The following is a 14,602-nucleotide window of genomic DNA, read 5'->3' on the forward strand; positions in this document are numbered from 1 at the left end:
CCAGAGAATTCGCTGAACAATGGGAGCTCAACACTTCCACTGCTGACTGGGCTCCTAGCAGTCGTTTAGGGGTTAATTACAGCTAAACAACAGCACAGAACCCTGAGAGCCAGGGCTGGTGGCTGCAGACAAACTTGATGGGACCACGGGAAACTTGGCCTTATCGGTGAGAAATGGGCATCCAGCTAACAAAAATCACACTGGACGACGGATGTTGCCAGATGAGAGCGCTGTGGATTGGAGAGGTTCATCCTTGTAGCTGTAGCACTTTAATTTCGGAGACGTTCAGTGACTGGTCCCCATGCAGTTCACTTTCCCCCCAGTAGGTACTGAACTCCTGAGCCTGAATTTCTGGAGAAATTTCTGAAGGAACGGCACTGTTCCTTCTAATTTTTTCCATCCCTGGGCAGAATAAATTTTGTTATGTGCACTAAGGTGTGTGCGGATGCGCACCACCCATAGAAACACACACTGCCGACAGTGGCACTCTGCTAATTAACTGGGCAGCACCTGACTCTCTCCTGGATCGCTGCGCAAGTACTCAGCTTACAGGGAAAGCTGATGGACGCGCCCCTTGAGCACTGTGTTCTGCGGGGTCCTAGAGCTAGTCTCAGTCTTGGTCCTGCCTATAAGGGCTGAAGCACGGGCCTGATCTAGACTGCAGGGTAGACCTCACTGTGGATGCATCTTTGCTTCACTTTGGCTGCTGCTGAGCGCTTTAACGCTGTGGTCAATGTCGTTAGATTGGCCCAGTGTGAGTGGAGCTGCTGCCTTGCCTATGTCGGCTGTTACTGGCTTCCAGGATCTGTCCCGCACTGACCGTCCGATCGACACAAACGCTGCTGGTGAGGACGCACATTGCCGATACCAGAAGCCCAGCACGTGTGCCCGGGTGATTTGATGGCTGGTGGCTGCGTGCTGTCGTGTGCTAGCTGAACCAAATTTTACACTCTACTCGTGGCCTCAGCGTGGCCTGTCTGATAGGCCTTGGGATAATCAGAGCCCCTGAGTGAAGCTGCTTAGGTTACTGGTGAACAAGCAGAGCTGTGTCGGCTCCTGGCTATTCCAGCTCTGCAGCTTTGGTGTGACTGCCCTGAAAACGCCTGCGGGCCCGAAAATAACTTTGACTTTATTGAATGGCTCGTTAAGTCCCTGAAGTTCACAAGTGTCTGCTGGGAGTTGTGGCCTGTGGCTCGGCCCCTGGAAGGTGCTGTTGGTGTGTGCGATGCAATGGGGCCCTTGCATCGTTCATGCCTGGGACTCTCTGACGACTGGCACATTAGAAATCTCTTGGCAGCAGGCAGCTTGCTGCAGTCTGAACTTCATGGGCTGACTTTTTTCCCCCTCGCCTCATGTAAGAAAATCCGTTATGGGCAGGGGAAGGTAGTTTGGCTGGAATCAGGAAGGCTAGAGGTGGAAGTAAGCTATTGGATAATCCGCTCTGCCTTCCGGGGCCAGGTCAGGATCGGTCCCTGTGGTGCTTTGTCTGTTCTGAGTTGTAACTGTCCAAGCGAGGCGGTATCCTTCACTGCCCTTGGAGGGGGACTCCTTCACGGCCCAGGGTCTCCCCAGTCATTGGTGAAGAAATGGGTCTAACCCACAAAAGCTTGTGACCTTAAAATAAATGTGTTTAGTCTTTGAGGTGTCACAGGACTGCTCGGCTATGTCTACGCTGGAAGCATCCCTCGACAGAAGTCACTGTCCACAGGGAAATCTCGACAGAGCCTCTGTCGACAGCTTGCATCCACACACAACTTGCTCTGTTGACAGGGAGCTGCCACACTGCGCTGTCCTCGGGTGCCAGAAAGCAGAATGGTGGCTCTGCAAAGAGGGCTGCCGGGCAACCGGAAGCCCTCGCTGTCCACAGAAGTGTCCACGTTGCACTTCCCTTGACGGGGCTCTGTCAAGAAATTGTTATGCATCCAATTTTTGAGGGATAATACCATCGAGGCAAATGCGGAGTTCTGTCACGAATCTGTCGCCAACACTTTACGTGTGGAGACGCTCCCTGAGTTATGTCAACATAAGGCCCCCTTCTGTCGACAAAACTCTCTAGTGTAGACCCAGCCCTTGTGTTTTATGGAGCTACTTTAAATCCTAGGGAGGAGAAGCCCTCCAAGCACTGTTCATTATCTGAGCCAAGAAGATCTGTTTGCTTACCTACTTCCAAATGGCGGCCCTTCTGTGAGGTTCTGACTGGCTGTCTCTTGGAAGGTGTCAGTGGTTTTTTGTTTTTTTGTTTTTCAAAAAAGTTTTTCTGTACAACAGTTTGGCCTGGAACAGTTACATGCCAATAACTTTGGCAGAGTTCTTTTTTTTTTAAATGTTTATGCCGCCCTCATCCCTGTGGTATCTGGGAACCTGGCTTTAAAATTCTTCTGTCATCTTCTTTGGGTCAGGCAGAATACTGTTCTGCCAGCAGCTTGGATGCCTTGTCCATTTACATGTTTCTGAGCACATCTAAGAGAACTAATTATGGTCAAGATTACACTGGGCACGGCTATGTGGTTGTCTGGGGACGAGAGAGAAAAATCTACTAATTGATTCTAAGGTACTTATTATTGATCAACGATTAGTGGAACCCTTTCTCAGAGGGGCCATATTTCTGTGATTGTTACCTAGGCTTTTATACTCCAAGGCAAAAACCAGTTTATGTTGCATAGCTTGGAAAGCCAGCTACGAGTCTGAGTGCTGTAAGAAAAAGACAGCTTATTTTATAAGGTCTGCCCAGGTGCCTCTGGGTCTCAAAGTATGGATGAGCTCTTCTGATTCACCGCCAAGGAAGGGAACTCGTTTTGAGGACGATTTACTTTTCGTATAAAACTTACCAAAGTTTGATGATGGATTGCAGGAGTAGTAAAAGCAAAAGACAGCTCACTGAGGCCAGGCCTATCTGAAAGACTATCCTAGATATGTAGTTGTAGTTACAACAGTTGCAGAGCTGGAATTGAGGTCTCTAGGATCTGCTTATCTGGCTGTCCTCACAGAGGGAGGTCAGCAGGAGAAGTACTTGCTGTTATTTGTAGAACGATCTGATTTGAGAGAAGTTTTTCTCCTGTTTTTATGCCGGTCCGGCTCCTACCCACCGATTATAAAATGTACTTTTGGTTTCTGCTCTAAAGCGCCTATGGGGCGGCTATTAATGACCTTGCCGTCACTGGAAACAACAGCCAAATGTGCAAACTACAGTGAAGTCTCGCTACTGTCAGATAAGGGCCGTAGGATGTCTTGATGAATGTTCCTTGTGAATAACCAAGTACAACCACGTACTCTGGTGTAATTCCTACATAAAGTGACAACCTATTGAGCATCTAATGCAACACCTCTTCAGGCTATATTTACTGAGAGGAATAATCACAGCAGTTAGCCGATACTTGAAACATTTCTACACCCCCCTCAGAGTCGCTGTCCGAGTTCAGTAGGCTGTTGCTACACTTGCCCATCCCATTTGCACACTGTGGCGCACACAAAGAGGATGTGTATCTCCTTGTTCCACAATTGGACTCTTAGCGCAGGTCTACACTAGACCTGAAAGGCGGTCCTGGATGTGAAATTCCAGGTACGGCAGTTGTCTGGCTGGAATCAATTTATCTGCCGTTGACTTGTCTGGCTGTCCCTCCGAGGCGTGTGAAATAGAACCCTGGAAGATCAACCCTGGCCGGGTGGATCTCCCAGTACATGGAGATGTTCCCACAATGCACAAAGGTGAGGATGGCTTTCAGAGTGCGTGCTGTGTTCCTGCAAACCTCCCTTACACAAGCAGGTCGATGCAGGATCGGACCCTGCTTGTGTAAAGCACTTTGAGCTCCCCTGGGAGAAGAAGCACCGTCGATGCTTTGATGCAACCTCCTTCGCATACTTGTCGAGTGATGTTAAGGGGAGCAGCACGTAAGTCCAGACTCACTGAGATGAGAGAGGATCCCCCAGAGGCGTCCCATTCATAGAACTCCAAAGCAGAGTTGAGAGCAAGCCATCTGACGCTGGGCCAGAATCCTCAGCCGCCGCAAGTCCGAGATTTCCTGCAGAGGAATTTTCACTGGAGTTAATCAGCTCAAATGCCTTGAAGCAGCCTTCGGTGTGACCTCCATACAATGTAAAACTGTCTCCTAAATTCTGCTTTCACAAACCACAGCATCAGCGTAAAATATCACGAGGCATCCTTGGCCGCGTGGGTCTATTGACCACAAAATCTGGCTTGGATTTGTAACCGGAATAGCTTTTCCTTTTTTCTCCTGCTTGCCTGGGGCTCTGTGGTTTGGGCTACCTCTGTACTGCTGTGCGGCTGCAGTGTGCTGGGTACTGGCTAGATTCAGGACCCAGGCAAAGCTTGTGATCGGTGTATGCTGGGAGCAGGCTCATTTTTGAAAACAGAAGCATCTGGAGGCCTGTGAGTTTGGGAGCTGAGCTCAGCAGCGGGGAGCTCGTCGTTCAAGTGGTACCTGCTGTGCCAGGTTAAAAAAGTGCTTTTCTTGGAGGAAGAAGGAACAAATGTAATTGAAAAAGCAAAAACCTTCCATGAAATCATGTATTTTTGGAAAGCAGATCCCCAGTGCTGCCAGCCAGATGGGTGGAGAATCTCACCCATTGAATTCCTGGCCGTAGCCTTCCAGATGCGGTTCCTCTCACTAGTGCTTTTCTGAGGGGGCCCAAACTTGTCGTCCTTTGCGCCAAGCCAGTGGATCTGCAGTCGTTCAATTTCCTTTTCTTATCGCTCTACTTTGAGACTGCAGGAAGATTGCTTGGTTGAGCTTTAATAGAGGTCTTTGCTACCCAGCGTTCTCCATAAGCTGAGCGCTTGGGCAGCTGATTAGCATGGTGCCTGCAGCTGGCAGTGTGCATTTGTGCTGATGGTGCACATCCCCACAGGCTTTGGTGCATGTAACAAAATTTATTCAGCCTACGGACGGAAAAAATTCGAGGGAGCCCTGGTTCTCACTCTCCTCTTCCTGTGCTGTGAACATATGAAAGCTGCATTGGAGAGCAGTGGTGGCCCAAAGTGGTTAGTTCCCTGGCAGGCAGCTGCATCCTTGGCTCTTGCGAATCAACTGAGTTTGGCATTGAGTAATTCAGTGAGTGCTGGAGGCAGGAGTTCCAGTGATCTGGCACCCAGCTTACTCTCAGCACGCCCCCCTCAAAACCGAATTAGATCATTGCTTCCCGACCTTTTCACTGGGGCAGACCCCCTATCCCCCCCCCCCCCCCCCCCCCGCAAACGCCACCAAAGCCAATGCTAGCTGCTGCGCATGCTTCATTAAAGGAACAAAGAGATGTAAATAATTAACATCTAAAACAATGCACGCTCATTTGTAGCATCACAGTTCGACCGCGCCGCTCATTGCAACAAATTACCACGACGACTTGGCCCGCAGAGCAGCAAGAAATAAACTTTTGGCTTCCCTAGCGAGATCCTGGGTGTTTCGTCGACTTCAAAGACTGGATGTCCAGTTGGATTGAGAACAGTCTCAGCGTTAGGCGCGATTCGGCACAAAGCCTCCTCCGGTGTTTGGTCTGTATTGCTACAAGAGCCGAAAGGGCTGCTTTGCATAGGGGTATCTTGACTCAGGGCCTCACGAATTGTATGTCCCTCTCGGACAGCTCCGGGTACTCAGCGGCAACATGAAACCTGTGCTCAGTGAGGAACTTTTGGGAGAAGACCACCACAGATCCATGCTGAACGTCTGGCTAACGTTCTCAACAAGAAGTCCTGTGACACCTGATCGACTAACAGATGTTTTGGAGCGTAAGCTTTCGTGGGCAAAGAGCCGCTTCATCTGAAGCTTCATCTTACGCTCCAAAATAGGTTAGTCTGTAAGGTGCCACAGGACTTCTTGTTGTTCTTGAAGACACAGACTAATGCAGCAACCTCTCTGATACTTGGCTAACGTTTGCACGCCTCAAACCGTCACCATCATTTCGTTGCACAAAGGGGCCCCAACGTAGATTTTCAGACAGCAATGAGTAACGTTACTGCAAGATATTTAGTTTGCAAATAATAATTGATTGTAACTGCGATTTACTTGAAACTTATGTTCTGTGATCGTTTTGATTTTATAGAGTTTTTCACAGCCCCCTGCGAAATCTTTGCCGACCCCAGGTTGGGCACAACTGAATTAGATTGTTGTCTTTGACCAGTCTCGGGCTTTGTCTCGTACAGGAGAATGTGTTTTTACAGTTGGAATCATCTGTGGACACCATGGCTACGTCTACACTAGCCAAAAACTTCGAAATTACTGTGCAAATGGACATTTTGAAATTTACTAATGAAGCGCCGAAATACATATTCGGTGCCTCATTAGCATGCGGGCAGCCACAGCCCTTCGAAATTGACGCGACTCGCTGCTGCACGGCTCATTCAGACGGGGCTCCTTTTTGAAAGGACCCCAGCTATTTCGAAGTCCCCTTATTCCTGTGAGCAGATAGGAATAAGGGGACTTCGAAGTAGGCGGCGTTCTTTCGAAAAGGAGCCCTGTCTGGACGAGCCACGTCAATTTCGAAGTGCTGCAGCCGCCCGCATGCTAATGAGGCGCTGAATATGTATTTCAGCGCTTCATTAGTAAACTTTGAAATGGCCATTTGCATGGCCATTTCAAAGTTTTTGGCTAGTGTAGACACAGCCCATATGAAATTAATGGGCACCAGGTTTGAAGCTAATAAAAGAAAGTTCTTTTTCACACAGCACACGGTCAATCTGTGGAACTCCTTGCCAGAGGAGGCTGGGAAGCCCAGGATGATAAGAGAGTTCAAAGAAGAGCTAGGTCCGTTAAAGGCTATTAGCCAGGGGGTAGGAACGGTGTCCCTGGCCTCTGTTAGAGGCTGGAAATGGACGGCAGCAGACAAGTTTCTTGATCATTGTCTTTGGCCCACGCCCTCTGGGGCACCTGGCGCCGGCCACTGTCGGCAGCCGGGATGCTGGGCTAGATGGACCTTTTGGTCTGACCCAGTAACGGCCGTTCTTATGTGTTTAATCAAGGTGAGCCTCTGGGAGGGTTACCTCAAGCACTCTCTGGACAGACTCAGTGAGTTTTCACCCTGGAGCATGGGGAAGGGAGGAGAACAAGAAACTTACGATAGCGCTAACAGCACCGTAATTCATAGTGTCCGAGGCCTGGAGGCCCCATTGTGATCCTTTCATCTGCCTGCTGGTGTAATGCAGATCAGAGAATGGCCCTGAAACAAGTCCTGTTTGAGCAGAGCTTTTTTTTTACAAACCAAGAAGCCTCCAGTGACTTGCATTCTGTAGCGCTCTGGTTGCTGCGTCTTGCCCAGCGCTGGGGGGGCTGATTCTGCATGATACGGTGTTGCCAGGAACCCACAGAGGTTTATGGCTGTTGCCTAAAATACAGTCTGGTGTGTGTCTTATACACTCTGCATATTTCTGCCCTGTTCCAGGAACGAATCTCATGCGGATTTGCTGATTTTTTTTTTTCTTTTGTCTTTCCAGGGAACTACTTTGCAAGTCACTTTTTCATGGGAGGGGAGAAGTTTGATACCCCCCATCCCGAGGGCTACCTCTTCGGGGAGAACATGGATTTAAACTTCCTGGGGAACAGACCCGTTCAGGCAAGTCCAAGTGGCCTGTTAATTTCACCTCTCTGCATGTCAGTCAGTAGGAAGCCCGGCTTTGGTACCACCAGGGGAGGCGAGTGACCGTCGCCTTGAACTAGATGCCCTGGACCAGGGTGTGAGCTACCGAGAGAAGCGCACGCTAATCCGTTGGGCAGCAGCCGAATTTCTCCTAGGCAGCTGCCAAAGCGCTCAGCGTATAGGGAGCGTTGCCCAGGACGAGGGGATCAGGGTGTTCCTCCTTGATATGGCACTGACAGCAAGTGCAGGCGGGTGCTGGGGGCTGGTGGCCCCATGTACACCCCCAACACATCGCCTATGCCAGCAGCTCGTGCCTGTCTGCTGTTAAGCTGTCTGTGTGGGAGCGCCCCTGAGCTGCCCTGCTCCAGAGGAAGGGGGAGGGATTGTCCTGCATGCGCCAGGAGCAGCAGTAGGGGGGAAGGCGGGGCCTGAGCAGAGTGGGGGTGGGGCTTGGGTGGAGTCGGGGCAGGGAAGTGGAGGTGAGGGATGATCAAGGGCTGGGGAGTGTCCTGAGGCCAGTGCCCCCGAAATCCCTGCACCGGGCACCTCTGGGTGCTACGTATTTAAGAGATGGATGTCTGGCAGTGGTGGAAAGTGCTGCATTGACAACACTGGAGAGGAAAGGCCTCCATCCCCAGGGTGGGAACAGCGCAGTACAACCGCCCGGGGGATTGCTGGTCCGTGCCGGCCGGGGTTGGTTGCCGCCCAGGGTGGGCACAGGCACGCTCTCGCCGTGCGGACGGTTCTTGTGTTAAGTCAGTTGCGTCTTGCTGGAAGAGTTAATTCCCAGGTGGGAGTGTGAACAAACAGCCCTTTGCCTCTCGTTCTAGTTCCCCTACGTCACGCCAGCCCTCCACGAGCCTGTGAAGACGCTGAGGAGTTTGGTGAATATCCGCAAAGACTCGCTGCGTCTCGTGAGGTACCTTTACTGGCCAAACTCTTGTCTTGAAGGCCAAGCGTGAGGCCTGCCTTCACCTGATGCCTTCTCTGATTGACAAGCCCTTGTTCCCCTGTCACTCACCGGGGCCTTCAGAAAGTTCAAGGTTTATCTGTGAGAGGTGCTTTCAGGTAACGCCCAGCGATGGGCCACCGGAATTTCCAAGCTGCACGAGGGAGCCAGCGGTGGTGGGGTGCGGTCACAGAAGACCCACTGGGATGGGTTCATCACACCACTGACACCCATGTTCTTCTGCCCTGGGGCTCCCCAGCTCCCTGTCCTGCTGAGCCAGATCCTCTGGTCTCCCCACGCCAAGGCACGGAGTTGGAGTTGCTGTTGTTGGCAGGGTGGCTGCTGCAGCCCAGCCGGATAGGAACAGCCTCCCTGACTGCCCAGTTTAATGGGTTAACTGTTAAGTTTAACCCGTTAACTAATTAAGGAGGATTTTACCTGTTCACTTAAGCTAAATCTTAGGCGTAAGTAGACAAAGAAACTTGTCAGACTCAAGGTACGTTTGTTCCGTGCTTTAGAGCACACTAGGAGAACGCCTTTGTGAGCCGATACCTGGAAGGTAGTAATCAAAACAAAGGTGAGAGAGGACCAGAACAAGTTCTAGTGAGGTAGAGAGGCGTGTAACATCTAAAATCAGGATCCAGCTTGAAGCGGCTAGCTTTGGGCGCACGCTTTCAACATGCCTCGTTTAGTTTCTTCCTGTGCGGTATGATTACTGCCTTATAACGAGCCACCTGACAGACATGGGTTATGTGATCTCTTGAATATCTTTTCTAGCGAACCAGAGCGGGGTCAAGCAACTGATGGTGCCGTTTATTGCCAAATGGTCAAACTGTCTTGGTGATGGTACTGATTTCTGCAGAACCCTGCTCAAAGCACCCTGTCTGATGATGAGTCTCCACCGAGATCTGCATTTTTAGATCTGCCAATCCAGTCCTAGGCCATTTGCTGTATGCTTTATTATTCTACTCGATTTTAATCAGAATATTATGGGATACTAAGTCAAACACTTAACAAAATCTAGTATATCTAGGCAGGTCCCTTTATCAAACCAACGGGTCCCTCCCCCAACAAGAGTGATGCCAGGTCTGTTGGAAAGAGACCGGTTTTGACCAAAACCACATTTTAATTCATGGTTAGGCTTATTTCCACTTCCTTTGCGGTCCATTTGGAGTTGGGGACTTTCTGGACCTTTACATGGTTGTTTCAGAGGTTGCTGCCATAGGACTCAGGCAGAGTGCCTAGTTCTTCTGGCAAGCGCATCCGTAGAGTCTGATCTGCTGCCAGGTTAGCCGGCCTGTGTTTGCCATGCTGTAGCTAATGTGCATGGGAGTGCCACACACACACACCCAGAGTGTGAGTGTGTCAGAGCCCTCTGAATGACACGCAAGGCAATGTGCTTACCTTTGACTGGGCTGCATTTGTTCCTGTGGCTAGTGCTGCCTGTAACCTCAGCCCTGCTGTGACACACCGCTCAACCATCTTTAAAGGGTCCTGCTCTTCCAGGCGGCTCCTTGTGAGCCTCAGAGACTCAGGGAGGCCCCCCTCGTTGCCCTGGGACTTCCGTAGGCGAGGGTCTCCCTTGACCTAGCCATGTTCGTCAGAGGCCAGTCTGAATTTGGGGTGGAGGAGGTTCCCCCACCTCCTGCCTCGAGCTGCTCCAGCCCTACCCCCATTGGTCAGCCCTACCAGGGAGAGTGGTGCCGGCAGTCCAGTCCCACCCACTGCCCTGGACTCCGGCCCAGGCACCCTAGGCAGGGAGGAGGGAGCCAGGGGAGCTCTTTGCCCCTGTCCCACAACAGCTCCCTTTCCCTGGGCCTTTTCACCCCACCGCCTTCTGAGACCTTTCCGCAGTACCGTGCCGCTGGGCTGGGCTGTGCTCTGCTCTGGTCTCCACTCTCCATGCTTCTGGCCTCGTTTTCTCAGGAACCACCCCCCATCCCCTGCTGCCTTGGGAAAGCCTTGTATAGAAAAGCCCGAAGGACTTTACTGGTCCCAGGTTCCAGCTGCCTATGCAGCCTGCAGGACTGCGCCCTCTGGGAACTTCCAAGGGGAACACAAAGGGGTTCCTCACAATGCCCAAAATGTTCCCCTTCCCCCAGGCACCTGCTGGCTGCAGACTGTGAGCTGCCACGCTGCTTTTCCCCCAGCGTATGGCCGTGTGCACGTCCTGGCAGGCTTGGGGGCTGTGGATCATGCAGAGCATTTACCTCGCTGGTTTCTGTCCCTTCCTGGCTGCGCGTGTGACGGAAGCTCTAGGTTTTGGTATTGGAGAGGCAGGGCTGGTGATGGACTTCATTAAACCCGGGCAAGGTACGCGGGGGGCTTGGCTCTGAGCCCCTGCAAAGGGCAGAGCCGTGGGAGGTAAGGTTGGGGCTAGAAGAAGGGGCGGGGCTAGTGGGCTAGCCTCCGTCACCCACCCCTCCCTGCTGCCTGGAGCATGCCACAGGCAATTTAAAGGGCCCAGGGTAGCAGCCCAGAGCCCCTTTTAAATAACAGGCCCCGGGGCAACTGTCCCTTACGTCCCTCCCTGGCTGTGGCAGCCCTGTGGAGAGATGTCCCCATCACCTTGAAATTGGTACTGATTCTCCCCCTCCCCGATGTCAGCGGTGGGTCGTGGCATGAAACAGCCCCTTCCTGAGGCCAGGGGCGGGCACACTGGCAGGGGAGGCAGGAGGGAAGCTTGGACCACAGATCTCTGTGTTGTTGCTGTGGTCTGCAGCCACCAGGGGTCCACAGATGTCCTAAGTTTTCCCAAGGGGTCAGCTCCTCGATATGTTTTAGGGATTCACAAATGAGTAAAGTTTGAGGATTCCTGGTCTAGAGGTTTCAGCTTCCTTCTGCCCCCACCCCACCCAGGCTGTCAGTCGCTTGAAATGCCCGAGGTACGCACGTGCTCACTTGGGGAACTTGCCGATCTGGCTATGCCTTGCCATGCCGACAGCCCTGAGCTTTGCTGTGAATTTATTCTCTTGCGTGGCACCGGTAACCAAATTTAAATCTGGAGGAAATGTTGCGACTGTATCTGTTTGCATAGTAAGTGCAAATGCAACCTGCTCTCGCTCTTCTTTGGCTTCCTTATGTAGGTCACAGCAGCCTCGGTTTCAGAGTGGCAGCTATTTCTTGCTTTTGTCCTTTTTGTTCCAGCAAGTTGGAAGTTCATGGTTTGACCTAGGTGAACCCTGGAGAAAGAGCTGTTGTCTCCTGCTGGATTTCTGTGCCATCTTCCAGAGAACTGAGCACTTTAGAAATAAAAAATAAGGCTGGAACCCTTCCCTGCGTTGCTTGTTTAATTTGGCTATGTTGAATCATTATCTGGCATCTTGTGTATTAAATCGCTTATGCTTTAGAGCCTCAGACCCCTTAAGATGGGTCTCGGTTCTTTCCCCAGTGGGAGCCCAGCTGCTCACTCCAGGTTTTTTTCGCCTTTTCTGGAAGCAAGGAGGTAACTGCCCAGGGCTTCCCCCCTCTGCCGGGATGACCCATACCCAACATCTGATTGGTTATCAGGCTCCCAGCATGGTACCAAGATGCCAGGGGACAGTAGGGCACCCAGAGCCTGAGTGGCAGCCTGACTTGGCATGGAGCCCCAGTAACAGCCAGCTTGGGAGCTGGGAGTGGGCTTTCTTGTCAGTTTCATAGGTCCAGCTGAGCTGTGAAATTGGCGAGAATGATATATCCTGCAGCAGCTGATGTAAGGAAGGAGGTGTCACCTTGACAAGCCCAACGCCTTTCCTGGAGGTGAAGTTATATAGGTGTAGTGGGGCACTTATGTTGGTGGGAACCAGGCTTTAGCATTGACACTGACGTCTTTAGGTCGACATAAGCCTTGGCCAGTTAGGGTACATGTGCAGGGTGCCCATCAATCTTCCGGCGTTCTGTTTAGCATGCCTACTGACACCATGCTAAACCCAACAGTCGGGGCACAACCATTGACCCGGGTAGTTGTCCTGAGAGTTTCTCCCGCCTGCCTTCTGCTGTGGGGATGGCAGGAGAAAAGAATTTACAATACGGCAACTCCGGCTACGCAACCCCTTCACACGTCTTAAATCCATTCTTCGCCGTAGTGTAGATCTGGCCCAAGCAGGTCAGGGCAACAGCTGGCTTTGTTTTCCTGCAGCCCTGACCGTGGAGGAAACACTTAACAATAGTAGACTTCATACTTCCTGTCCTGGTGATTCCCGAGCTCTCGGCAAATGTTTCTCTTCGCTCTTCCGTCGCGTCTGTCCCTCAGCTGGCATCGTTCTGGGAAAGCAGGAGCATCAGGCTGTCAAAAGAGCCTGTTGAGGGCAGTGCTTAAGCAACGGGATTAGAGTTGTCCTTTCGCTATTGTGCAAAATATGTTGTTTCTAGAGGTTTCTCTTCCGTGGGATTGTGAACGTCACATCCCTTGGGCTGAAATAGGCTGACCGCGAGGGCAGCTCACAGATGTCAACGACAGGCGTTTTGCAGTTAGATAACCTCAGAATGAGTTTCAGCTGCTTTCTGAGGGCAGCTCTCCTCCTCCTGGCTTAAATAGTCGTCTCAGTGAGACCTGTGCATCTTGGGGTTATTCCCAAGAACAGGGGACATAGATGAGTTTGGGGGACTGTCTCGAACAGAGAAAGATAGTAGGGAATTTGTCTCCCTGGCGGTCTAATGGTTAGTATCCAGCATACTCACTGCTGTGGCCTGGCTTTGTTTCCCAGTCAGGGAATACAGCCTAGTTTTTTTACTTCCCCAGGAGGCTGGTGAAGCACTGGAATGCGTTACTTAGAGAGGCGGTGGAATCTCCATCCCTAAAGTCCCAGCTTGACAAAGTCCTTTCTGGGGTGATTTAGTTGGAGTTGGTCCTGCTTTGGACAGGGGCTGGACTTGACGACCTCCTGAGGTCCCTTCCAGCCCTGGGCTTCTATGAGTCTATTAAATTTACAGTCATCAGAGAGGGAGCCGTGTTAATCCGCATCTTCGACAGCAACAAGAAGTCCTGTGGCACCTTATAGACTAACAGAGATTTTGGAGCACAAATGTTAGTCTATAGGATGCCACAGGACTTCTTGTTGCTCTTAAATTTACACTGACTATCAGAGAAACCTTCCTCAGCGAGCTCCGCTGGAATAGTGGAACTGCCGGGCCACGTGTTCCGTCGCTTGAGTCATTAGGGCTGTACTGGGCAAAACTTAACGTGCTCTAGGGTCGGTGTACACAAAGCAGGGAGGGGACGTGAAAGGGGGGCACAGCACGATCAGCTGCTGGATCTCAGGCTCACGCGTCTCATTAAAACGTTGAACTGTGTTATCGTTTTGTACGTCCGTGTTAATTGGCGGAGGAGTGTGAGTCCAAAGCTTTTACGTTCTGCAGGTTAGTTTTCTTACGCGTGCCGAGAGGGGTAATTTTTCATATGAGCGTCAGGGAAATTTCCGTCGGTTTGGATTCCATTAGACAGTGGGGGCGGGGGGGGGGTGCTGCTGATTGCAGGGAAGAAAAGTGGGGCCCAATGTATAAAGTTTGCTCAGCCCCGCTCTGGGGAACACTCTTATGCTGGGCTCTGGGGAAGAAGGAGGTGAGACCAGAAGCCTCTTCCGTCTGACAGGTTTGTCCTGACGCTCTGGCTTTTCTCGTAGGTATAAAGACGACCTAGACAGTCCTGCTGAGGAGAATGGGAAGCAAAAAGTCCAATACAGCCTAGAATTCACCTTTGATGCTGATGCTCGTGTTGCCATCACAATCTATTGCCAGGCTACAGAGGAATTCATCGGTGGCATGGCCGTGTAAGTAATGGGAAGACCGATTTAAAGAGACACTGGCGACTTAGAGGTGGCAAGCCTGTCTGAAATTTTTCTCCTTGTCCAGGTAACACCTAAAGAGGCAGGAGAGGGAGCGGGAGCAAGATTTCTCCTTTCCAGTTTGCTTGTTCTGTATCTTAGTAGCTTCCCCTGTTAGTGGGTTAGGCAGATTGATTGGAGCATAAGCTTTCGTGGGCAAAGACCCGTTTTGTCAGATGGCACACGAAGCAGCTCTGCCCACGAAAGCTTATGCTCCAAAATATTGGTTAGTCTATAATGTGCCACAGGACTGCTTGTTGTTTTT

General features: G+C 51.3%; 1 protein-coding gene across 4 annotated transcripts in view; it reads left to right on the forward strand.

Moving 5' to 3' along the window:
• Positions 1-14,602, forward strand: part of MGRN1 (mahogunin ring finger 1) — a 61,436-nt gene that overhangs the window by 2,185 nt on the left and 44,649 nt on the right. For all 4 annotated transcript variants that reach the window (XM_075010416.1, XM_075010417.1, XM_075010418.1 and 1 more), the window contains exons 2-4: positions 7,442-7,560; positions 8,415-8,503; positions 14,137-14,283. In XM_075010416.1, the coding sequence (XP_074866517.1) occupies positions 7,442-7,560; positions 8,415-8,503; positions 14,137-14,283 (355 nt within the window). The remainder of the gene's footprint in view (positions 1-7,441; positions 7,561-8,414; positions 8,504-14,136; positions 14,284-14,602) is intronic.

Source organism: Carettochelys insculpta, chromosome 16, assembly GCF_033958435.1.
Source record: "Carettochelys insculpta isolate YL-2023 chromosome 16, ASM3395843v1, whole genome shotgun sequence".
Lineage (NCBI taxonomy): Eukaryota > Metazoa > Chordata > Testudines > Carettochelyidae > Carettochelys > Carettochelys insculpta.